We start from the raw sequence: 27,332 nt of genomic DNA on the forward strand, positions 1-27,332 counted from the left end.
TCATTGCTCACATCCCATGCAACGCGTATCATTTCACATAAATTGTTGTGGAAACAAAGTTGTGGAACGTTTCGTCTCATGTCTAATAAGTGAGGCAATCAAATTCCAGTCATTTTGATACGTGTCGTGTACACATTATAATTGCAAATTGCACTCTAAATTTTCTTTATCAGACTATTTATCTTTATCCTTCCATTTATAAATGGAAAAGCCTGAGTGAACCATAATTGTGGTCCCTCAGTCAATCACTCTCTCTCTCTCTGTCCCCTTTTCTCCCTCAATATATTCAGGCTTTCACATCATTATCACACCAAAACAGCACATATTACTCTAACCAATTTTAAGTATTTAACATTTTTCTTGCATTTGCAAACATTGGTGGGCCAATTCTTCAGGAAATGCATACTACTGATTTGTAGGGCAGTAAGGGGGCAAACCAAACTTCACCCTGGAGATGATGTCATAACAAGATTGTTTGAATTTTGTTATTCAGCAAGGAGAAACGACCTGATTGAATTAATTACTTTTCAGACATGACAGCTCGTAATGAGACAGAATGGCATGTTAAGCTGAGTATGCTCCACAGCCCCTGTCACTCACCATTTGTAGCATCCTCTCTGTGCTGTCAGTGTGATGTTCACAGGCACATGAACGCTGAGAGGGAACAGCAGCTTGGGAACGTTCAGTTTAGTCGACTTACTGAGTGCAATCAATGAACTCATTAGCAGAATCACCCAAACTGCTCTCTCCATCATAGGCATGATGAAATTGCAGCTCTCAAAACCAACTACAACACACAACTGAATACTGCTGGTGGCTAAACAAAATTATTTTGACGTCAATTTCAAAGCAGGACACGAGCAAGAACCGCAAACTATTGAGCTACATTTAGGGTTATGCTAGGCGATGGTAAACGGCACTAGTCGTTAAATGACGCTTGTCGATGTTGATTTTTGAAGTGAAGTAATCATCGTGTTTTGTTTTTACATGACCCTCAGAACTAGTAGCCTAACCTGTCTGCGCTGTTTTCAAAGTAGCCTAAGGCTAGGCTATAAGTTAGGCTAACTTACGTGTTTTTGTGTGTGTGTGTGTGTGTGTGTGTGTGTTTTCTAAGGAAATAAAAATAATGGAGTTATGAGGTTTATAAAACCGAGAAGGGGGTCAATTATTTTACAGGTTTTTTTTAAATAATAATTTAATCGTTCGTGAATGTAGGCTAAATGTAAAAAAATTTAAATAAAATTCTCGTGGCAACGCATAGGAAGCCTAACGTTATATCATACAATTGATGGTGCGTTCAAGTCATCTCGTATAGATCGTATTTACGAGTTGAATGCACATGAACGCCACCACAATGTCGTAAATACCAGTGGGGAGCTCGGGATTTTCTTTAAGCCCCGATCTGTACGAGTTGGGGGCGTGTCAGTGAGAAGCATGGCGGAATCAATGAATGCAACGTCTGTAGTTGAGCAAAGTGATAGTAAAATATAGCCTATCACTTACAGGTTTAGCAGTGACATTGTAAGGCTTTTTCATTTATAACAAAGTAAGCTCTCTGCACAAAATATGATAGCCTACTTGTAATATAACAATTAACTAATTATATAATGATACAGTTAATTTACATTGGCCTCATAAGTTAATTAAAAACATAAAAAGAAAAACACACCCGATGCGCATTCTTTGTTCTTCATTTTCTATAAGCAGAGTTAACAAAACTTGCTATATTTTCGTGTTATTCATTAAAAGAAGGTACACCACCATCTTGCTCCGACGAAACTGACTTGAACGCACCTCACGTCGTCAACACGACTTCCCACCTCGTACGTACGAAATTCCCAGGAGGACTTGAACGCACCATAAGAAAAAGTGATTTTGGACCTAGTGCTATAACCATAACGGATGGCGGATTTATAGCCGCCAAGAGAAATCTGAATTTCAAACCGCGCGGGTCACATAACGTCTTTACATAAATAAATAAGCAAACAATAACAAAAATACTTTTTCGTTGGTGATACGCTATAAAGATTTATAATAAATCCATAATAAAGGTCATAGGGAACTTTATCGACACAGGCATACCGTCCGAAATCGCGACTAAGCGAACGGCTCGGTGGCTAAACAACAATCACAACTGCCCATTTAAGATAATGACTAAAACGTTTGAAACCCTTTTGAATATAGGCTATACAAACTTGTATGGAGTAAAGTTGTTACAGACTCCACAAAACTTTTAGGCTAGCCTACTGAGATCCTTCGGCTACAATTATAGTAAGATACAATAGACTATATAAAAAAATATAATAATACAACAAGAACGTGTAATGCTGCACGTTAAACAAAGACACATTTGGTATTGTCAGTTGTAACGGTCATTAACGTTAAAACATGAATGTTTATGTGCCTTTATTCTTATGCTTTATTCAGTGGTTGCTCGATCTGCCGCTGACACAGTCACACAATGATACTCACACACAGACACAGTCAAGTATAGATATATACTTTATTAATTCTCTCTGGTAAAATAAAATTACAAAATAATTTCAACCTCAAACGGCACCTCCCTTATCTATAATTAATATTAATAAAATCGTTATTTATACAGCAATCATAATTTCCATGATGAATGAGAAGAATGCTATTGTATAATTATAATAAATATGAGCTAAAACTGCGTTAGTAATTATTAATAGTAAAAAACCGAGCGATACAAAGCTAAGTTTCAGTAATGGCATACTGTACAATATTCCAAGCGGATGTAATTCAGTATTCCGGCCACAGGATGTCACTATTAGTCAGTTTTCGAAATGGTCTCTCCATTGAAATGGGGTTAGAAGTCTCTTATTCCAACACCATTATAACAGAAGCAATTCCACTAAGAAAATGACTATAATCACTCATTCTACAGTTATTTCCGTGTGAGCAGCTGTTCCACCTTGATGGGGTGATTTTTATAATGTATCGACTGGCTTCAGCGTCGCTCTTCGAAATAATGCTTTGCTCAAATGGCTGTTAGTCTCTTGCAGACTGTAAAAAGTGCTGTCCAGCTATCTATGATGATTCGCCATCATAACATTCTCGGGCGCTGATTATTTATACTCTCTATAATCCCAACCACCCTGATCCCTTGTTTTGCAACACACACCTCAGTCCATTCAGTCAACTATAGACAAAGCACTTTGGTAGCAAAGACGGAATTAAGTGTGTGTATGAGTGTCCATGCATGTCAACATGTCTGAGTCAGTCTCTTCTAAAATGTATACATTCATGGTAACAGTAAAGGACGTCCTTCTTTTGGACTACATGAAATATGGCAGTTTCGTCATAGGGTTTTTGTGCAAATGTTAGCATCTCCTCCATTGTGATATATTCTGTGGCGTTAAGCTGCGTAATGCTCGTAGTTACAGTGCATCGTATGAGTATGCGTGTATATGGTTATGTCATCACTTCTCTTCATAACGACTAATCATCCATCTCTCCACCCTGGAGGGAACTTCCCGCACCAGTGCTCTCAGCAACTGGAGCTGCTGGTGTTGGGACTGTCCTCGGTGGGCTGAGCCGGGACGGAACCGGAGCCGGAGCCGGAGCCGGAGGGGGGGTTGGCTAGAGGCAGGCTGGCAGCGGTGGGTGAGAGCACAGAGGGCACAGTGGGGCTCAGGACCTTGGCATCACGCTCACGCAGCAGTTGAATTAGTGCGGCATGCTGGGAGCTGAGCGTGGCCGACAAATGAGCGGGCAGAGCGTTAAAGCCGGCCGTCAGCTGCTCCACCCGCTGCTCCAGACTTAACATCTGCCTCTCCAGATCCTCACTGCGGTCATTCAGCTCAGACATCAGTTCATACATGACGCTCTGCATCTGTGTGGAGAGAGAATGACAGTGTAGTTAGACACAAATACTGTGGTAAAGTAAAGGGAAAGGGATACAGGACAGTCAAAGGAAGGGAAAAAGAGTACAAACACTAAACCAGACCATGAGAAACATTAAATAGAAAGAGTAGAGATAAAGTCAACATGGTGTTGACAATGCATTTTACTTCTTAATGTAATACATTTCTGGTTGGATGCGACCCACAAATGAAAATTCTGTCATCATTTACTCACCCTCAAGTTGTTCCAAGCCGGTCTGTATTTCTTTCTTCTGCTGAACACAAAAGAAGATATTTTGAAGAATATGGGTAACCAAACAGTCGATTGACTTCACTGATTGACCACTGACTTCCATAGTATGGAAAAAAGTCAATGGGGTCAATCAACTGTTTGGTTACCTTCATTTTTCAAAATATCTTCTTTTGTGTTTAGCAGAAGAAATTCATACAGGTTTGGAACAACTTGAGGGTGAGTAAATGGTTTATTTTTCGGTGAACCATCCTTTTAAGGCCCGTTGTTCACACAAATAACGATAACTATAAATTGTATGAGAACAGGAAAGTTCACACCACAACTAACGATAACAACCCAAAAGAACGATATCATTGGAAACACTTCCAGAATTATTTTTTTCCAGCTAATGAACAAATAAAAACATTGAGAGCCTATCAGTATCCATCTGACTTTAAAGAGCTTGAGCATTTAAAGAGGTAGACAACATAAATAGAATGTTATCGTGTGTTGGTGTGGTGATCTTTAGTTATCGTTCTTGGTGTAAACTGGCTTTTATCCATCAGAAACTGATTGGATTGTGAACAGTGGGCGTTATATACCGGCATGGAGTTTGCTAAAACCAGTAGCTATCTGGTTATTGGATAGCATTATTCAATAGTGACATCAATGGAAAAGGAAAACAGAGGAAGAGCAAGTTATTATATTTTGATGAAAGATTATGATGACAAACAATTATTTGTAATAGAACCAGGAATGTGCATTAAGTGCATTAAGTAAATAGGGTCCATTTTGATTTCATCTGTATTATCTTGGTTTCTTTGGCTAGACAGCAATACAATTAAATGGAGACTTTTGCTTGAGGCTTCAGCTTCTCCAATTTTTCTTGAGAAAAAAAAGACTTCAGTAATCCCAAAAGTTTCTCCTTTCGAGTTTCTCGATGAGATCTTAAACTGTGGACAAAATCTGCAATCAAATATTTTTTTCTAGGACTAAATCATCAGAACTATGAAATTCATATTAATTGTATAGCTCTAAAGTCATACTGTGTCTCAACAATTGTTTCATTTGTGTCCCATGTTCGGTTTATTCTCTGGAATTTTAAAGACAAAGTTGATACTTGAATAAAATGTAACAGATCTCCAACAGGTCTCCCAAGCTTTGCAAGGGCACTATCTGAGCTTAAAATACTTTAATAGGAAAAACAGAACAAGTAGAATTCAGATAAAAATCTTCTTAATCACTATTTTTGGATTGTATTTAGAGCAAAACAATTTGTTAAAATCCTTAAAACCTAAATACATTATATAGTTGCTTCAGAAGCAAAATATTAAGACTTGTTTTCAGAGAACACATCTAGTTTATTTTTCTTGCTATATTATAATTTTTTTCTTTCTGTCTGTCTTTAGGCATGGGTCTAGTCAAATTTAGTGAGGAATAAAACTTACCAGACAGGCTCAATGAAAACAAGTGTTAATATCTTATGCAATTAAATACCCATACACGATATGTACACAGTACAACATCTTCAAATTTCTAAAGAGAAAATGGTGCACAGTGCAGGAACACACAACATACTCTCTTTCACACACAAAAAAGCACAAAATAAATAAAAACACTAGTTACATTCAGAAAAATAATGCCCAAACAGGCACACACCGCCATCACGAAAAATATCTTGAATTGCACACATTTTATGTCACTCTTTAGCTTCCTGTCTCTCTCCCCTCCCACCCTCTCCCTCTCCCCGTCTCCTCGCTCCCACTGTCATCCCTGCTTTAACACTTGTTCAGGTTGCTAGGAGACACAAAGCCACAGAAACAAACGGGTCATCATGGAAACAGTTGAATGCTGAGATATATTTGGGAAAGCAAAGGTATGTGTGTGTCACCGGGCATTATGTGTTCCCATCGACGTACTTGCAGCCTTGAGCATTATAAAGTGTTTGCGTGTATGTAGGTATGATAAAATTGCAGGAAAGGGAACACAATGTCATCGAAAGTGTGTGTGGGTGTCTACTGTTTCCTAACAGATGTAACGTGCATATGCGTGGGTTCTGATGTGCGACCATGTCTGTGATTTTGTGTTGATGATGTGTGTGCATGGACAGTAGTCTTACCTTTGATAAGTCCACCAGAGTATTGGCTTGATCACTGAGTTTTCTCTGCTCCATTTTAACACTTCGTAATCTACAAAACAGGGACAAACACACACACAGCCCATTAGACCCCCTCCTAATCTCACTAGCACCAATGGCCCTCAGTTGTAAACCTCAACTAGCTAATTAACTTAATCAGCTTGTTTTCTTTATTTGTTTGTTGTTGATGAGAATCCCCCCAAGATGAATACGCAATTACGGCGTAAATCATAAAAGCTTCAGACTTAAAAGGATTCCATAAGTGTAGGATTTCTTTAAAAGAAAGGCTTCGGTTTGAAAGGAGCTCTTAAAATTGGCGGCCAGGGCTGCAACAAAACAGTGACAGGAGGATTAGAGCTCTTAAAATGATGAGTATGTGTGTGGTGGGCACCCACACAGAGACAGAGAATAGCATTAGCCCTAGCGAGCTAACAGTCAAAGAAGCTGATACAGCAGTCAGTTTGGCCAAACGAATAAGAAACATCGCTTCTGAAGCATTACAACGATCTGAAAAGTCAGACGGTCATGTTGGTTTTCAACCAAATTGGACTGGCTTATGAATTTGAATTAGGTGACGTAACATTTGCTCAGTAATTCTAACTAATTTGATAAAATGCAAGAGTGCTCTAGCCATATTAGCATTAGCACTTGTGTATTCTTTCAGTGCACTGCCGAAACAACCGTTTGACAGAGGCTTCTGATTGGTCTTAAAGGGATAGTTAACCCATAAATGAAACAGTCATACAAGTTTGGGACGACATTACGATGAGTAATTGATGGCAGAAATGTCATTTTTGGGTGAACTATCCCTTTTAAGCCGTTGTTTTAATCAATTTATTTGCTCATTTTAATTGCAGCACTAAAAACGCAATAACCATGTTTCAAACAGCGTAGTGCAAAGTTTCTATACACCAATAGGTAATAATGTTCTGTTTATTATAAGTCCGCAATGCAGTTTTAATGTCTGCCTCTTTAAATACTCAAGCACTTTAAAGCCAGATTCTGATTGGCTGTCAGCATTTTTATCATTCATCAGCTGAAAAAAAACTTTCTGAAAGTAATTCTTTTTTGTAATAGTTATGGCTGTTTACTTCACTGTTCTCATCGAATAAGAACGATTATTAAGACTGCTTTGTCATAATTATCGGTGTTGTGAATGGCCCTTTACAATGTTTGCTATATGGATGGTCAGTGAGATCACTGATAAGGCCAGAAAATACTAAAATGTCAATAAATTAGTATTTGGATGATACAAAATATTAAATTACAATAGAAAGCTTAAGTTTCATGTTTCTACACCGGTTTCTAAACAGGTCTCTGAAGAGATGAATGGTACAGAAAACCATCACTACACTTGTACACAGATTTTTAAAAAAGCATGAAAATTGATAAATTATCTCTTACAGCTAACCATTATCAGAAAAAGCTGCCATTCGTATATGTATTTGTCATGACATGTCCATGGGCAGGTCAGACATGCTAACTGCCACAATCACACTTATCACACAACTGGCCACTCAGCCCAAATGTGAAGCACTACAAATGCTTTTTGTGCGGTTTTAGCGTACATCGCTAAAGCTCACTAAGTACTTTTGTTGTTTATCGGTCCATCGGCGTGTGTTTAAAGTAACAAGTGCATAGATGAGGGCTTAAGTGAAATTGTGGTGTCTGTGAAGGGAGGCTGTTTTTCTCACTGGTGAATGGCTTGAAGGAACTTCCTCTGATGCTTGCGTACACGGGAGTGGTCAATTTTCTTCATCAGCTTGGTGTGCTTGTATATCAGCCAAGTCTCTCGTAGAACATTCGCTGCTGCGTTCTTTATCTGAGGGAACATGTCGCCATAACAACAATATTAGCAACAGGAAAAGCACCTCAGGAGAGAGTATTGACAAGTATAAGCTCTGCTTTGCCAATACACGCACACAACCCCAAACATCAGCCAAATTAAAGGTCTTTTTGGGAGATATTCCAGAGTGACTTGACAACAGACATTGTAGCCCATAATTCTATCATCTGGTCAATTCACTATTATGGCTGCAGACCAGTGATGTCCAATAAGAGAGAGTCGTCTCTAAAGCCGTATATTTATATCTTTGTGGTAAAGTTTTGAAGGACAATAGTAGTGAAGTAAAGTCACCTTTTAAATATCCAAAAAAAACCAACAGACCGGAAGTCATACATTTCCAATGGGGAGTAGTACGGCAGCTGTGTGGAGTTGCGATCATCTGCGTATATGGAATTTGTGGATCTGATTTGAGCTTCAAATGTGTTAAAAATATTTTAAATGGTAAGATCATATGTGACCACCCGACTGGATGTGATGTATTCTGATTAAAACAATGAGTGTAAGGTGAGAGTTACCTTACCAATTTTTCAGTCAGGACCACTTTCGTCAAATGTATATTTTAAGTGATAATGCTTTCAGTTAGAGTTGGTGGTATGGTTCTGCTCTGGGCAAATTCCACACCCAAATGCAGCAAGACAAACCTCCCTTTGCATAATTGAAATTCACAAAAATTTAACACAACTTCATGACTTCAAAATTCATGAGTAAGGATTATTACAATGTAACTTTACTGGTATTACTGAAGACAATCACAGCATTTATTTGCACACTCGGCCTGCATTTTTTAGCAATTGATCCACTACATACACCTATTTAAAGACAGCTCAGTGCTATGCTAGCACATTTAGCACCTGATTAAACAGGATTGCGGGTTGTTAGCAGATGAGATGCGAGTTTTTGCAATGAAAGAGGTACAACAGAATATCTTGAGCTTCAAATATTTTAATATTGTAAACTCTCAACTCTTGAAGACCTCCTTGTGCATCGAAAGATTCATTTGTGAGGTCTTGAAGCCACAAATACTCTTTTAATCTCACATATGGCACCAGAAAAGGGAGAGGGAGAGCAAATAAAGGACAAAATTGAATAAGAAAATCTGCTGAAGAAAAATGAATGAGGAGACTTCAAAGGGGCGCCACTTCGGTGGAAAGAACAATTACATCCTCTTTGGGCAACGGAGGGATGAGAGAACCTTCCCGTTTTTAATAAGCTCCAGATTTGACAGTATTCCTCCACACATAGGGCAGCACCAGGCTCTTTTTTTTTAGCACTGCACAGCTCTGATTAATTAACAGTGGTCAATGTATTTAATAATACAAGAGTAGGAGCTCTGCTCCAACTTCAATGCAGGTCTCATTTATGAAAAGAGCCAAAGACAACGAGAGAGGGAAAACGATGATACCAGATATAATTTAGGCAGGGATGCTCATAGCTGTCTACAAGTGGAGTTTTCTGGAATCTGGAATCCAAATGACAATTAAGCAGTATTACAGTGATTATAAATACTGCTATTACACATAAAGTAATATAGTTCATAACAGCCCCTGTATATCTCCTAAATATACAAACTAGATCATAAAATGCCCTCATTCTTAAAGTATTGCCATATAGCATTTTTTCACATGGTAGTCACTACAAGGCACTGTACAATCAAACAAAGACAAGATAGAACAAGAGAGAGAGAGAGGGAGACTGTCAGAGAGGTTGAAGCAGTTGAAAGTGGACGTCAGAGAGGGGGAGGCAAAGGGCAGGTAACTGTAATGAAGTCTGGGCCATCGTTTAATAATAAGCCCCGTGAAGCCATGATTTACAGTGAATTTAGAACAGCTAAGGGGCATTGTTAGGCACGACGCAGAGCGGAGCGGAGCTAACCCCCTTAGCTGTTCTAAATTCACTGTAAAACACGGCTTCAAGGGGCTTATTGTTTTTATAAAATGGTTATTCTTCATAAAAATATTCATTTGAATATTTATTTTATTCATAAAATAAACACCAGAAACAAAAAATATAACATTATAACACAATTATTCCTCCATCAAGCAATATAGTTCCAAAGAGGTTGCCAAGCAACACATGCAGCATCAAAGAATCACAAACGGCAGTTGCACAGTAATACTAATGTAATGCGGTCACAGGTTTGTTGAGTAATTTACAACGGCTTCGAACTTGGCTCAACCAATCAGAATCAAGGACCGGAACTATCCGTTTTATAATATGTGGTAAACTGAAGCCTTACCATTATAACAGCTGCCAGACTAGCTCACCTCAAGCTACAACTGTCAATTCAATCTGAACATTTCTCCAAATACAAAAGATATGCACTATACGGGCTTCGGCACCAGGTAGTTATAGGAACTACTGGGTGCGCCCAGGTCACTGTGATTTTGCCAAGACATGTTCCTGGATCAACATATTTTTTTGATCCTGGAACAACATTCCTCTCCGAAAATTTTGTCCTAACCATATCCCTACCCCTAAACCTAACCTTACCCCTAAAAAGTTGTCCCTAAAATCAGAGGGAAATTATAGGTGAATAAACACTGATGTAGAAACATCTAACCCTGGTTGTAAGCCTAAAATTGACATAAACTGTAAACATCCTTCAAATCTGATAGGTTGATTGGAATGTTGTTCTAAGATCAACAAAGATGTTGATCCAGGAGTGTTGCACTTGGTGAAATCACGTTCACCAGTGGTTCCCCAAGAACTAAATTTTCCCCTGACATAAGCCGACCAACAGCAACGTCATTTAAGCACAGCATTCAAAAGCGCAACAACTGAGGATGGAGGACAGCGTGATCGGAGCTTTGTTTTCCATGCTCGTGGAGTTATTTCGTGGAGTAGGCATATGTAAACTCTGTGTTTAAAAATGGCGGGTGTCGTTGTTTCATATATGGCATATTAATGTACGGTTAGATCCTTAGCTGATTTATTCCCCCCCAAAAGGTGTTTTTATTACTAAAATCATTCTTAGTTCCTGTGGCCATAGAAGAACCCTTCTTGGTTCTCCAAAGAACCTTTCTGTAAACAGTTCTTAAAATAAAAAAAAATTTCTTAGTGTGAATAACATTTTAAAAATGTAAAGATGTTAAAGGTTCTTTATGGAACCATTAGGGGCTTTCGCACCGGGGTAGTTATAGGAACTTAAATATAGAAACTAGCCACCAGGGCAGTTCCCCGAGAACTTAATATTCCCATAGGCCATTTTCCTGGTTGCATTCGCACAGCCTGTTGGAACTGAAGTGACGTAAGCCGGCCAACAGCGATGTCATTTAAGCGCGGCATTCAACAACGTCAACATCTGGAGAAAGGAGGGCACTGTGATCGGAGCTGTGGTTTTGTTGTGTGTCGTGGGGTTTGTGATAACAGGAGGAAGTTATTAGCCTGGGAAAACCCAGACAAACTTCCGGCAAATTTAGATTTGCTCTGCAAGTAGTCTGGCAAAGAGCCCATTCAAGCCGATTTCTAATCCGTCCAAATCGAGGCACCAATCAGAAACGTTACACGATGACGATCGCTCTGATTGGTTTTAGGTCTATCCAATTGCGCCCAGAGGCATTTGAGCGACGTCCGTTGATGAAGCGCACCAACATTTAAATGCATTATTATATTCAAATTGCAAACACACCCACTGGCAGATGAATGTGCTACTAAATTTCTCTCCGAAACGATATGAAATTAAATGAGATTTAATAGAGGATTTTAACTGTGACAAGATGATTGACAGGACAGTTTAAGTGACAGGATGCACGCGACAGATCCGTCCGATAAAGATGACGAAGTAGTATGTCCCAAAGCTTGCTTACTTTTTTGCTACACATTCAAAAGTAAATACCTTTTCTTCACAAAAAGAGTACATACTTTTATGGCGTAGTGTAACTTAGGCGAATTGGGACGCAGCATCCATATGGCTTTACACGATGACGATTGCTTTGATTGGTTTTAGGTCTATCCAATTGCGCCCATTTGAGCGACGTCCGTTGGTGACGCCCCTTTGGAAATTAGTTATTAATGAAGCTTTGCCAGACCATAACTCAGTTACTACTGAGAATGGTCTGGTTTTAACCAGGCTAGGAAGTTATGAGATAGAAAGACCAAAAAGGAGGGCTAAGAGACGAAATCTCCCACAACAACTTGCGGTGCTACATATCATCAAGGCTGAGAAAAGAACAACGCTGCAGACAAAGGCGACAGGTAAATGCTGTTAAAGGGTTAGTTAGATTACTATAGATGTGAACAAAGAACCTTTATTTTTAAGAGTGTATGGATGATTTTCAACTTGTATCTTGCATTATTTGAATGTCTTAAAAATAAATGTTTCAGAAGTTTTTTTTTTTTTTTTTTTTGCAGAGATGCTATAGAAGATCCATTTTGGGTTCCCGAAAGAACATTGAACATTTCTTAAAAGAACCTTTTTTTCTTAGTGTGAAGACAATTTCCACTATAAACTCTTTTGTGCAATGCAAAAGTTCCATGGATGTTAAAGGATCATCATGGAACTAGATACCAATAAGGAGCATTTGTTTTAAGAGTTTACTAAATAAACAGGTAGTTAAAAATTATCATTCTGTTGTGTTTATCACACAGTAACCTTTAAAAACAATAATAGCATGAAAGAAAACATTTACAACCCTCATGAATGCACATTAATTATTGAAGACTGGCTGTTACAAGTGTAATCAGTTTAGAAGAGTTTATTTACCACTAATGAAAAATTGTGAAAATGGTACCGACGTGATTAGAAAACTGGAATACTTTAGAAAGATCACATTAGCATTTCTATTCAAGGATAGTTTGTGATAAACAATCTACCCTGAGAAACCTGTCCATCTTCACTGCACTGTCAGTTTCACCTGATGGGAAGACGGAGGAACAACCTGCACCCTTCCAACCAGTTGAAGGTAAACCTTTTGTTACTGTGTCTCCACGGCAACATGTTTGTGAGGTCAAAGTGGCGAGAACATTTTTCTGCTTTTTGTAGAGGTTTGTAACCATAGTAGCGGCAAATTCAATGCATGAGGATGATCGGAGCGGTGACTCTACAACATTTATCAATCTCTCTTTCTCTTGTCCCCCAACAAACAGTTAAGCTGAGGCAATTGAGTAAGCTTGAGGTAATAAACTTTTAAAAAAGAGGCTCGTACTCCCTTCACTTAAGGAAGGCATTTACTTTAGCTGCTCATCTGAAGAAGCACATCTGTATGTTGCAGTTATTGATCACCAGCCTTGATGTTGATACATATTTGATACAGGGAGCTATTTCTGAGTCTTTCAAGTGCATGAAAAATTGAAAAGGACCTAAGTAGAAAGAAAACTGGTGCATGTATGGTTCTCTGAATATAAAGCTGTGCCTACGTGTCCATTTATTGAAGTGTGTGTGAGTGTGTTTACCCGTTTGGTGAGCTGTGTGTCCATCATAAAGTTGTGCACATGCTTCTCCGCCTTTGTCAGCTCAAGCTTCCTGGCTACCACGGCAACAACCAATGCAGTGCAACCTGCTCCCTGTGAGAGACAAGAGATGAGGTCAAGGTGTAAAAACACACAGAAGCATAAAATACTTCATACTTGTATCATTAGCAGAGATCACATGGAGAAACAGGGAAACATGACTGATAATAAATGATGATTGATAATAAAAGGAGATCCATGGACGGGCCAGGGAAACATTAACTCCAGTTCATGAGAGCATTAGAAAAAAAGAGAGAAAAAAAGCAAAGAGGGTGGATGTGAAGTGTTTAGCATAAAAAATACATAATTTGCTAATATTTCAAGCAAAATCAAAAGAAAAGAGATGAAAATGCTTTAGGAAAATGAAAACAATTTGAGCATTATTAGGATTTTTGTAGTGTTACATTCGGTGGCATCATGCACCTATTTCTTTAAAGGGGAACCAGTGGCAGTTCTATTTGCTTGGTGCCCTAGAGGAGACCAGGCATGACCAAAGGAAAAAAAAACTGTCTCTAGTGGTACAGTTTTTTTATTCAGTGTGAAAGTTGACCACTTTCAAATCTTGACACACACAGGTTTCCATGTTGTATTAGATGTGATGATTTTTATACTGTACAAACTGTATATTCTAGGGGCCCTACCCCTCACAGAAAACTGTATTTTCAAAACATAAGCTGTTTTCCTCATGGGGACAGAAAAAAGTCCCCATAAGGTCAACATTTACTGGTATTACTATCCTTGTGGGGGCATTTGGTCCCCATAACATAGGAAATACCAGGTAAACACACACACAAACATTGGTAATATATACCGACTTCGGTACCAAGTCGGTATGGAAATTGAAAAAATTTGATGATACATTCCCTCTAACAGTTTGACAACATTTTTGTCTCTGATAGGCCATTGTCTTCACGTGCTCAACATATATGTTTGTGATTGGCTACATTGATCAACGCTTCAAAAACATGTCTTCACCGAGAGCTTACACAGATACACATGGGAGCGTTTGAAAGCAGGCGCCTATCAGCGGATCCCTGATATATCCACTGATAGACGGATCCGCTGATAGATGCCTACTTTCAAATGCTCCCGTGTGTATCTGTGTGGCGCTCGGTGAAAACCATAGACTGGTAAAAAAATATGGACGTAGTGTCCGTGACGTCACCCGTAGGTTTATGATGAGCATTTTTGAAACACAAAGTCGGTGGAGCCAGCCGTCGCCATCTTGGCAGCGCGTCACCGCACGTCACTCCCAGATAACTGAAAAGAGGCGGGATTAGCTGAGGTGACGTGGCGGTTAACAGACAGCAGACAAACGGCTAGTAGTGACAACAGCGGCAATCCACCTGTCACTCAAGTGGCCACGCCCTTAATTATGCAGAACTTTAAGGCATAATATAATTTTAACGGATGAGTTATACAAAAATTCACCCCCCTCACAGTTGTCATGAAGGGCAAAATTAGCTATATAGACCAAAAGCACTTTTTGTACCAGGCTGTAAACATATTTTTTTCTGCTGTAAATTTTGGCATATTAACATGGGAGGTCTATAGGATTGATTCTCTTTTGTAGCCTGTCTCTAGCGGCCAGTCGATGAATTGCAGTTTGAGTCACTTCCGTGTTGGATTCAAGAGAGAGACCGGAAGGTTGCCGCATGGTGAAGACGAACATGTTTTTGAAGCATTGACCATTTTAGCCAATCACAGACATATTATGTGACCCTGGATCACAAAACCAGTCACAAGTAGCAGCACGGGTATATTTGTGGCAATAGCCAACAATACATTGCATGGGTCAAAATTATCGTCAGGATATCAATCATTAATCATTAGGATATTAAGTAAAGATCATGTTCCATGAAAATATTGTGTAAATTGTAAAAATATATAAAACATTTATTTTTGTGAGTGAATGCAGCACAATCGCGAACATAAATGGACAACTTTAAAGGCGATTTTCTCAATGTTTCGATTTTTTTGCACCCTCAGATTCCTGATTTTCAAATAGTTGTATCTCGGCCAAATATTGTCCTATCCTAACAAACCATACATCAATGGAAAGCTTATTTATTGATGATGTATAAATCTCAGGACCCATGTGACTGGTTTTGTGGTGCAGGGTCAGATATGTTGAGCGTGTGAAACCCAATGGCCAACCAGATGTGTTTAAGAATCCGTTCAATAGTGCTCAAAATGCTGGTATAGTCACATTTTTAAAATTTCACAATTTAAAGGGCCCAATTTTAATGATCTATGTGCATGGTCTAAAGCGCCCGGCGCAAGTTCACTTAGGGCGTGTCCGAATCCACTTTTGCTAGTTTAACAACGGGAAAAATGGTCGGTGCACCTGGCGCATGGTCTAAAAGGGTTGTCCCTATTCTCATAATGAGTAATGGGTGTGTTTTGGGATTTACGTGCGTTAAACCAATCAGAGTCTTATCTCCCATTCCCTTTAAAGGCCAGTTGCAATGCGCCATGGCAGATTCGCTATTTACATGACGGAATTTGATATTGCGCCATTGACTTTAGACCAGGTTTCAGTTGGTCACAGTCTATTTCTGTTGCCTCAAAATAGTAAAGCGCCAGCGATGCGCCAGAACACAACTCGTTTTCAGACCAGCAAGCCCATGGGCGCACAAATGGGCGCAAATGCATTTGCTATTTAAACAAAGTGGCGCAGGATGTGAAAATGATAACTGCGTCGGACTGAAACTAGCAAAAAACACTTGCGTCGCGCTTGGCGCTGCATTGCGCCGGGTGTAAGATAGGGCCAAAAATTTACAATTTGACAACACTAATATAAACCAAGCGCTACTTAATCTGCTGACAATCAATGTATTTTCAATTTATGGAAAAGAGTAGCTTTGACGATTTAATTAAGTTAATTTCATTAACGAAAACTATGATGAAAAATGTTTGTCGACAACCTTTTTTTTTCACGACTAAAGGTGCGGTCACATTACACGTTTCAGTCCACTGACTTCTATTCAAACACATGCAAATGTGAGTGACAGGAAACGCAAGCTCATGCGAAGAAGTTTCGGATTTTGCTGCGTTCCAAACATAGAATGTAAAAAAAGATGGACAGCGTGTCTCTGCTTCCTTCCACTATAGAAAAATGAAGCCAAAATGTCTGAGTAATGGTCGTTTATGTCATTCGGAGCTTGAGCCTGCGCAGTAGTGATCCTGAGGTGGAGCCGTGGTACCAAGGTCCCGCCCACACTCCCACTCTCACAGACTCAATCGTAAGCACAGCTGTCAATCATGACTTTACGCCCCATTTTTTTGGGCATCAAATAACTAACTAAAACCAAATTTACTGGAAAAATGAACACTTGAACATACGTCTACGTGATAAGAACTACCTAAAAATGACAGAAACCATCTTTGGAAAAAAATTTTTTTAAATGTAATTGGATTTTTTAGTTTGGCTCGTGTTCCATTCAATTACATGGAGAGGGTGGAGTTTAAGACCTGTACTGAAGCCAGCCACCAGGGAGTGATCGAAATGCTCTGGCTTCACTTTTCAGGACTTGTGCGGCACACTTGGTTCCAAAGTTCTAGTTTGGTGAAATCTGATCTGCAAAGTCGTAATAAATCGACTGTTTGCGATTGTGATTATTTTTTTTTGCTCTTGAAAAACATTAATGGAATTTGGAATTAGGAATTTCACTGCTTTAATCTTTGAGGGAAGATTCTTGTTTTACCAGCTTTTGTAATGTAGAGTGTGTTAATTTATATGATAAATAGCCACTAATAAATCAGGAAACTAGATGATGTCAAATAAACCATGCGTATGAGTTTACATTCTCTTGATTTGTGCTTATAGGTGAAAGTGCAATAATTCTGATGAAATATAAAAATAATTTTCTAAAATGACGACAATCGTTATGATTATAATTTTGAGCAAAACAAGCATGACGAAAATGTGACTACGTTTTCATTGACTAAAACTAGACTAAAATGGCCAGACATTTAGCTGACTAAAACTTGACTAAACAAAAACAGGACAAGACTGGCTACATTTGATAAAAACTAAGTACATTTGACACAAGACTGAGACTAAGACTAAATTAAAATATAGTTGACAAATTAGCACTATGTGTTAATAATAATTCATTTTGAGATACTGTTCAAAAGTTTGGGTTTGAAATCGGGGGTAAGATTCTGTAATATTTTTTTTTTAAAGAAGTCCCTTATGCTCACCCAGGCTGTATCATTTATTCCTGTGATGGCAAAGCTGATTTTTAGCATCATTACTCCAGTCTTCAGTGTCACATGATCCTTCAGAAGTCATTCTAATATACTGATTTGATGATCAAGAAACATTTAATATTATTATTATTATCAATGTTGAAAACAGTTGTGCTGCTTAATATTTTTGTGGAAGATAATATTTTTTTCAGGATTCTGTGATGAATAGAAAAGAACAGATTTTATTTGAAATAAAATTTATTTTGTAACATTATAAATTCCACTTTAATTGCTTTCTTAGCTAAGTAAAAGTATTTGTAAAATAATAATAATAATCTTCCTGACCCCAAACTTTTGAATCAACCATAATGTGGTTCTCTCATTCATGATATGCAAACAAAATTAAATTTGTAAGTATTCACATTGTTGTACTGCCTTTTCCCAATTTATTCTGATAAAGAAGCAGTATGATAATGAGTATGATTGTCATTACTGTATAAAAGTAATGTAAATTTAATCAGAGTAACCAAATATAATTTCATATCATTTACATTTAAAAAATGTTTTGATACTGGGAAGAAATATGACCCTGACCTGAGATTCTTGAGATTCATCCATGTACTGAAATACACTAGGAAACATTAACAGTGTAGACATCACTGGAGAGACTATGATGATACAAAAAACAAAAAAACAATCACACACACACAAAGGTTTACTCCCATTTACACATCACAAACATGTAAACTGAAGATTTCAATGACTACACCGAAGCAGTAGAGGTACACAGAGGAAAAAAGACTGAGGCAGGTTGAGGGAAAATGAGGAAATAAACCCATTTAGAGGTAAAGAGGTGGAGTGAGGTAGACAGGGAGAGAGGAAAACAATTTCTGATCAAGAAAAGAGGAACACAATAGTTTAACGCAGAAAGAAAAGATTTCTGGGGAAAAAAGCTGTAATGTAAAGTAACGAAAAAGAGGAGGGGAAGTGTTAATGAGGTCGGAGAACTACTAATAAGATATGAAATGGAATTAAAAAGTGACTAATGAAAGTGTGTGTGCTTCCTATGACTGTGTATGGGGCATATATGTGTATAGTGTATGTGTGTGTGGAGACACTAATGGAATGTTTTTAAACCCACTTGCAAGACATACGGAAGAGAAACGTACAACCCCAAAATACTCTAGAGCCAGACATAAAAATAAAATGAAAAAGCCCATTTTCAAGAAGCACTTTTGTTGCCCATATTCACCACTTAATAAAACATGATGACCATCCACGGAAAAAAAAAAACCCTATATAGGACATTGCCAAAATGTGTATGTGTGTTTCCATATGGCAGCTTGTATAAAACTATTCCCAGATCAAAAAACATAAAAAAAAAAAATCTCTTAAAGTGACAAAAGAGTGTCAGAATGATCAATTTTTCTGCAAACATACTCCATTGCAGTTTATATTTCGCCTCTTTCCAGATCTGACAGTTATTGATATCATGAGAAAATAAGAAAAACCACCTGCCCTCAGACCAAAATATATCCCCCGGTTTCACAGACAAGGCTTTAGTCTAGTCCCAGACTAAAATGCTTGTTTGAACTGTTTTAACTGAAAGCAATTTGCTCTGATATATCTTAAAATATGTCAGTACCATTTTTTTTGTCTCAAGATGCACACCAGTAATGGTTTTTTTCTAAAACATGTTCATAAAAGCTACTTAAATGTCCTAATTGAACTAAGGCCTAATCCTGGCTTAATCTAAGCCATGTCTGTGAAACCAGACCATTGTGTTAGAACTCCGGTTTAAAATGCAGAATATTCACTGTTATGATGCGAGAGAAAGGCTAATACTCAACTATAACAATCATTTATCCTTAAGCTGGTGTTTGAATGAGATAACAGGTTTCTCAAGACACTATGACCATAATGTCCTCGATTCCACATCTACATTTGCAGACAGGATAGACAGGTGCTTGTTGCATCCCCAAATCCTTGAGCTGCACCAAGCGACTGGCAAACTAAAGCCCTGCCCAAACACTCCCGTTTCCGCAGGGCAGTGGTACAGTCTAACAGAGTTGGCCTTCTATGTTGTCATAGCAACAAGTGTCATAATTCTGCCTATAGAAAGTCATTACAACCACTATCAATAGTAAAAGAAATCACATCCAACACTCTTTCTATAGAGAATTCCTATTGTGTAGCATCTCATCTCTTCAGCAGCTCTTTTTTTTTTTTTTTTTTTTAACCCCTGCATGGAACACAAACGGTTTGAAACATTAGACTGTGGGAATATATCAGTATTATCTGGGTCAATTTATTTATTTATTTTCTTTGGCCAGATCGAATAAATATTCAAAACATAATGCAGTTCACACATACAATGACTTGAATACACCTGTTCTATGATAAGCAGGTTTTTAATTAAAATTCATTTTGGGGAGCATTGAGCCAAAAATGTCAAGATGATACAACTGTCCTGATATCATAATGAAGAAACATTATGGCAGAAAAAAATCATTATTAAGCAGCTATATTTTATAAAAACATTCAAATCAAAAGTCATGTGGTGCAACCAACATGCAGACATTTTTTTTATATAACAGGAAATTATATCATAGAGGACCCTGCAAACCCACATGACTGAATGAGTAAAATATCAGATAATTTGACAAACTTTCAATTCAGTTTTTAAAACTAAATGTCATGTGGTGCAACTCCCCCAAAACTGATATTATTGATTGATATTTATAATTTAATAATGATAACTATTAAAAAAAAAAAAAAAACTCATAGTGCAACAAAAATAGCTTTTAACTATTTACTTGATAATTACATCACATGACATTTTAGTATCATTAAGTTTAAATGATGTGTGTGTGTGTGTGTGTGTGTGTGTGTGTGTGTGTGTGTGTGTGTGTGTGTGTGTGTGTGTGTGTGTGTGTGTGTGTGTGTGTGTGTGTGTGTGTGTGTGTGTGTGTGCAATTGAGAGAGAGAAATAAATCTAAAAAAAAAAATCCCAAAACTAAAAGAAAAAGAACCGTCATGTCAAGTTAACCATGCTTCTCCTCTGTAGTCTCTGGTAGGATATTTAGAGACACACAAACTGACAGCATGTGAACAGGAAGAACAAATACTCCAAACAGAACAACAGAGAGTAGAATGAAAAGAGAGCAAGTGACCTTTACTAACAGATATTTACATCTGCAAACTCAATATCAAAATAAACGCACTGCTAAACCATTGCTCTACACCACCTGTCAAGCATTCCTCAAGCACAGAGACATAAAGGCTCGGGATTATCCCAAGAAATACCTGGGGTTTACATTAAGCTATCGCCATCATAACATTATCAGGAAGAACAATGGCAGTCCTAAAACAGCCTAAAAGCTGAACAAATGTGCCGTCCCAGAATACACAAGAGGATTCAATCGTCCTAAAAACACTGGATGTTTATGAGATGGTGTGTCCTGGTGTTTGCTAACAGACATGGCTGATGTGCATGTTTGGATTTCTAGAAATAAGATAACGAGAAGGAAAACATATCTTTAGACTGTCCCCTGCCACTGTGGGTGTGAAATCTCTGTGCTATTTGTGTGTGTGTGTGTGTGTGTGTGTGTGTTTGTACCATAATTCCTGTGAGCAAACACACTCCCTTGCCACAGTAGGTGTGAGGCACCATGTCTCCATATCCAATGGAGAGGAAGGTGATGGAGATGAGCCACATGGCACCCAAAAAATTACTGGTCACATCCTGAGCATCATGGTACCTGAGAGAGAAATAAAGAAGCAGCGGTTCAGTCTGGAAAGATTTGATTTTTGAAAGCTACTTTGAACAAGGTTCTGGCTGTGGAAGGTATGCAATAACTGGATGTGAAATAGGCACAAATATCACATCAAAGTTTTCACATCAAATTATTTCATCCGTTTCCATCCCTTAATCTGATCTGCAAAGCACTTTGAAGGAAATTCTAGAAAGTCTAAGTGTTTGCCCAGAGGCCTGTCGAGAAACTTTGAGAAGGTTTTTAAATGTTTGTTATACCTCTGATGCAGCAAAAAATCCACCCTGAGAACATCTCAATAATGGCAAACCAATACAAAAACAAAAACAAACTAAAATAAAAAATAAATAAAACTTAATAAAATAAAACTTAATAAAATAAAAACAACAAAATAAAAATAAATAAAACATGTTTGTAGCCCATCTCTCAGTCCTACTCGTATCTACGCAGTAAGTCAAGGTAACAACATTAAAGGTGCAGTATGTAATACTGACAGTTAGTGGTTGAAATGGGTACTGCAGTCCAAATTCAAAATATTGGAGAGTTGTTTCCAATGCCCCCTCCTCCTCAACACTCACGTGGGTTGCCAGATTAAAGGCCCGTTCACACCAAGAACGATAACTATAAAGATAACTATATCAGCGTCCACACCAGCGGAAAATATCGTTCTGTTTATTCAAAATGTGAGCTTGTCTGCCACTTTAAATGCTCAAGCTCATTACAGCAGGATGGATTCTGATTGGCTGTCAATGTTTTTATTGTTCATCAGCTGGAAAAAATCATTCTGAAAGTGATTCCAACGATATAGTTTCTCTGTGCTGTTATCGTTATAGATGTGATGTGAATTTTGCTATTCTTTAATATTGAAAACGATTTTTAGAATTATATATTTATCGTTATCTTTATAGAAATCATCTTTGGTGTGAACGGACCTTTAAGGAGACACAACATGAATGAGTACAATTGTAAGTTGATCAGGTAATGTACACGTTTTTTTTATAATTTTTTTTATTGCCAAGGCTTTTAGGTCAGGTCAAATTTGCGATCTCTGTCCCAATTTATTTGCTGGATTCCATGGCTGCAATACGCTGGGTTTTCCGCCAACTGACAACCGGGGGTGTTAAAATGGGCTACTATTGAGAAAATCGGGAGTGGGCGGAATCCCACAGACCAAAACAAAACAGACATTCCGACACGGAACGCACATTTCAGAGAAGAATAACTGGCTGTAGCATTGTTTTTCAGAGAAACAAGTATTTGAACTTAGCATGTTTCCTGAATCTCTGCAAATATATTATGGTATTTTATTTAGTACAGTCAAAAAAATTACATACAGCACCTTTATGAAAAGGTATGACATTTCAGACTATTTTGATGAATACAAATATTTTCCATTTTGAAAAATAAATGCTTTCACAAATTCTCTACAGAGCACTTTGAAAGAGAGAGCAGGCGTATTAAAGACTCCCTGAAGCTCAATATGACACTAACAACACCAAGGTCGTACTGTAGGTTTGATTCCCAGGAAACCCAAAAACTGATCAATAAATATGTAAACAATGTGATTTATGTTTTACTAACTTGAACTAATGAGTTGAGCAGAATAAGACCAATAATGTGTATTAAGAACATAAATAAAACCAATTTCATGTTGACTGCAACAGAAGAAAATCAAAGCCTTTTTTGTTATTTGTACAGTAGCATCAGTTTCTTTAAGTCCTCTTAAGGCATCATAGCAACTTCCCAAGAATATAGTTTACAAAACAAGTTCATCCAGTCAGGGGAGGTCTAAAGCCCACTGTGTGCATGCCGGACTGAGTAAGAGCAGCATACAGCCTGCAGGGAGACTCCTCCTCTGGAAAGGCCCTTTAACATGATGACTTTGAGTGCAGTGCATATATAAATAGACCAGATCCCTGTAGGCTCATCTCACAACGACTCTGCCCTGATCACTTGTGGCAGTTCAAATGCGCAAACCGTCACTCATATCGTGCTGCTCGAGCCTACCGCTATCAAAACAATCATCAAACCTCAGGCCCCCAATCTGGGGAACCCTCGATATTTTAAAGCATATACCCCGAGACTAACACACATCCAGAGTTTGTAACCATGACAACACGCCTGGCAGAGTCGGAAACACCCACTCACTGGCCTGAGGGCCTAGTTTATCCCGCGACCCTTTTAAGATGCAACATGGGAAATCTGTTGATGCACGTCGCGATTGGCTGCTACCCGGAGTGCATATGTGTCTGGAAAAAGGGGAAAGCTGTTTAGATAGACACAGGTCTCGGGTTTCAGAAACAAGGGTGTGAATGAAAGTGCTCCTTATCTGTCTCTTTCTCTCTGGTCTCTCTCAGAACAGCAGATGTGTAAGAGCGAGTGTTCGCACACCTCAAGCGGTGTGTTGTCATCCAGGCAGTGCCACTTATTGGTGGGGATTCAGGTGAGTCCTCATTAAGCATTAGAAACTTGACAGCGTCTAGACACAATGGCGCAGTTCCATACACAATGATTCATTTGTTCATTCTTCCTCACGCTCGTTCTCTCTCTCACCTCTCACACACTCTTACGGTCCAGGCAGCGATGATCCACAGGGAGATGCTGAAGACTAGCAGCACCGTGCCTGGGCATATGGTCATCAGGGTCTTCATCACAAACCGTGTGTTAAAGTGCACCTGAAAAGAGAAAAACAACCATAGTCCAGTCGTGTGATTCATTTCAGTCTGGATTTGACCAGTTTTAGTTACACAAGCAACAAGTTGCAAGAAGCTTTACCTGATGGATATGAGCAGTTTAGCTTTATATCATGAATGTTAAAAAGTATGGTTTATAGCAGGGAATTTTTCATTTTAATTAGGTTTTCATATATATATAAAAATTTAAATATAAAATATAAAAGCCATATATATATATATATATATGCAAAAGCCTCTAAGAGCCATCTGAAATTTTCTTCTAGAATGATCATTTTTTATCAAGCTCGTATATTTAAGTTCAGTAAATTCACTTAAATGGCAATGAAAATGACCAATTAATTGTCATTTAAGTGCAATTACTGAACTTAAATATACGAGCTTGATAAAAATGATCATTCTAGAAGAAGATTTGATGGCACTTAGAGGCTTTTGCATCTGAACTCTTATATATATATATATATATATATATATATATATATATATATATATATATATCCTTGAATTGTATTTAATGTCTTTATATGCATTTTCTCTCAAAAACAAGCTGCTGTGGTGGTGAGATGGGTCCCAATAGTCCCTATGGTGGTCTTTTTCAAATTAAGACCATCAAAAGATCATGTTTGACCTTATATTTGTCCCACCGGTTGCACTAGGAAGTTAAAACAGCTGTTTTAGATCAAAGGTTGTTCAGTGTCTTTGTTCAAAAGTAAAGACTGTGACCTGAAATATCATAATTTATGTGAAATACTGGGTGTCCTGACTGAAATTTACAAGAAGCCCTTCAATGTTTTCATTTTCAGCTCAGATTGATTCTAATGCCGCTCTTAGAGATCTCTGAGCTAAGTTGGGCCACACGATCATTAATGATAAAACAGCACATGAGAGGAAAGATCATTTGCATTTACATCTCTTTGAAACAAGAGCTTCTCTCAAAGGACAAAGTGATTACCCTCTCCAATCAGCCATTCAAATTAAAGTACATCAGGACTCTTTTCACCTGTTTTGGATTATTTCAATGGCACCGAAAGACAAAACTCAAACTTTGAACTATCAAACACTTGACAGCCACGGCAGTCATTTTTCAACCTCTCTTAAGCACAAAGCTGAAGAGATACACAATATTCAGAGACATCAATCAGCCATCTAAAGGGGAGCAGAGATAAATCTGCTTGAAAAACACACAGCCATCAATCATAAAATCCATTACAGCAGAATATTCATCAGTCACATCAACTGACACCGAGCTGTGATGCTGCATCCTAACAATGAAAAAACAATTAGATTAAGCTCCTGTCCAACATTGACCTTCAAAATAAGGTTCGTCTTAAGCTAGTTCACTCTGACCCAACAAATCCCAACACACACACCAAATAGGAAGTGGGTTTTGTTTGGATCCAGGGGAGTAAATGTAGCAACACTACTAGCATTACTTTTAGTAGCATGCATGACAGTATAGCTTAGCTGTTATAATAATGTAGCTTTTCCAGTAACAAGCCACTTTTTCCAATAAGTACAGTAGCAGCATAGAATAACAATGTCATATTGTCACATTTTATGTCACATTGTGTTGTACACTAAGCATTACGGTTTGATTCGTTTTAGTGAATCAGTTCAATCATACGGTGCATGCATCCGGTTTCCAAAATAAACTATTCCCAGATTTAAGTCTCTCGTGCCGAAGGGCATTTGCAGCCATTTAACCTTTTTTATAATGAAATATTTAGTTAAATGCTGCTGTTTGTATATTTTCAACTAATTTATATTGTTGTTTATTTAGGGAAAATTAATCTGTAAATTTAGCTTGTAATCAAGATTCAGTTAAAACCCCCTATTGCTTTTGAGAAATTTTGTCTGATAAAATTCAGATTGATTGAATAATCTTCTTTTTTTTTATTTTTTTTATTTTTATCTACTTTCTTGAGAATGTATGTTGAATGTCTTAATTTCTTAAGTGTCTTAATTTTTTTTTTGCTATTACCCTTCACCCTATCCTTTAACTATCAGTTGATGGGTGATTGTGTGTGCTGCCATGAGACACCTGTACCACGGTTTTGATATTGTAAAACTATAAAAACAATTCTTAAATAAATATATATATATATATATATATATATATATATATATATATATATATATATATATATGAATAATATGATATGTCACCTTAAAGGGATAGTTAACCCCCCCCAAAAAATTCTGTCATCATTTACTCACCCTCAGGTTGCTCCAAACCTGTATACATTTATTTCTTCTGCTAAACACAAAAGAAGATATTTTGAAGAATGTTGGTAACCAGACAGTTGACCGACTTCATTGATTGACCACTGACTTTCATAGTATGGAGAAAAAAAAATCTATGGAAGTCAGTGGGGTCCATCAACTGTCTGATTACCATCATTCTTTAAAATAACTTATTTTGTGTTCATCAGAAAAAAGAAACTCATACAGGTTTAGAAAAGCTTGAGGTGAGTAAATGATGACAGAATTTAAATATCTAAAACTATCCCTTTAAGAAGCTTCAATGTTGTCAGTTACTTCATTAATACTTTTTAATGGGTCTCTTGAAACCCTGCAGAAGTTCTGCAAAAGGATGCTTGGAGGTAAAATAATAAATAACAGTTTAAAGAAAAATAATGTAGAAAAGACAGTTCTGTATTTCTTCACATTTATACAGCTAACCATTCTCGTATGGTGGGTAGTCAACTTGACAGAAAATAAAGATTTTCAAGATAATATTTAATACAAAATTATAATATTCATATTTACAGTACAAATGGGTCTGTATACATGAAAATAGCAGCCTTTTTAGGAAAGGGGTCCCTAGTAAAGGGATCATTATATTTGAAAGTCCATGGAATTGAAAAGTTTGAAACTCTTGGTTTATCTGACCATTAGACTGTAGTGTAACTCTCAGAAAAAAAGGTACAAAAGCTGTCACTGGGGCAGTACTTCAAAAGGGTTCTAATATGTTCCATTTGGGTACTAATATGTACACTTTTGGTACCAATATGTACCTTTGAGGGCCTAAAATGCACTTTTTAGGTACAAAGGAGTACCTTTTGAAAAGGTACCGCCACAGTGACAGCTTTTGTACCTTTTTTTCTGAGTGTAGTTTTCATTTTTAGTAGCTTGTAGCAGTT

At 37.7% G+C, this 27,332-nt stretch overlaps 1 protein-coding gene and 1 long non-coding RNA gene across 2 annotated transcripts in view; one reads left to right on the top strand and one right to left on the bottom strand.

The window, feature by feature from the left end:
- Window positions 1-2,511: 2,511 nt before the first annotated feature.
- kcnn3 (potassium intermediate/small conductance calcium-activated channel, subfamily N, member 3) overlaps window positions 2,512-27,332 on the bottom strand; it is a 59,134-nt gene continuing 34,313 nt past the window's right edge. Inside the window, exons 5-10 of the mRNA XM_082149574.1 lie at window positions 24,050-24,171; window positions 21,343-21,484; window positions 13,473-13,583; window positions 7,930-8,057; window positions 6,218-6,287; window positions 2,512-3,856 (exon numbers count right to left, since the gene is read on the bottom strand). Of these exons, the coding sequence (XP_082005700.1) occupies window positions 3,512-3,856; window positions 6,218-6,287; window positions 7,930-8,057; window positions 13,473-13,583; window positions 21,343-21,484; window positions 24,050-24,171 (918 nt within the window). The 3' untranslated portion in view covers window positions 2,512-3,511. The remainder of the gene's footprint in view (window positions 3,857-6,217; window positions 6,288-7,929; window positions 8,058-13,472; window positions 13,584-21,342; window positions 21,485-24,049; window positions 24,172-27,332) is intronic.
- LOC309483651 lies at window positions 11,065-24,205 on the top strand. The gene is made up of 3 exons (XR_014200613.1): window positions 11,065-12,982; window positions 22,405-23,939; window positions 24,074-24,205. It is a non-coding gene; the product is annotated as an uncharacterized lncRNA (long non-coding RNA).

The sequence above is a fragment of the Leuciscus leuciscus genome (assembly GCF_965113295.1).
Source record: "Leuciscus leuciscus genome assembly, chromosome: 20".
Taxonomy (NCBI): Eukaryota; Metazoa; Chordata; class Actinopteri; order Cypriniformes; family Leuciscidae; genus Leuciscus; species Leuciscus leuciscus.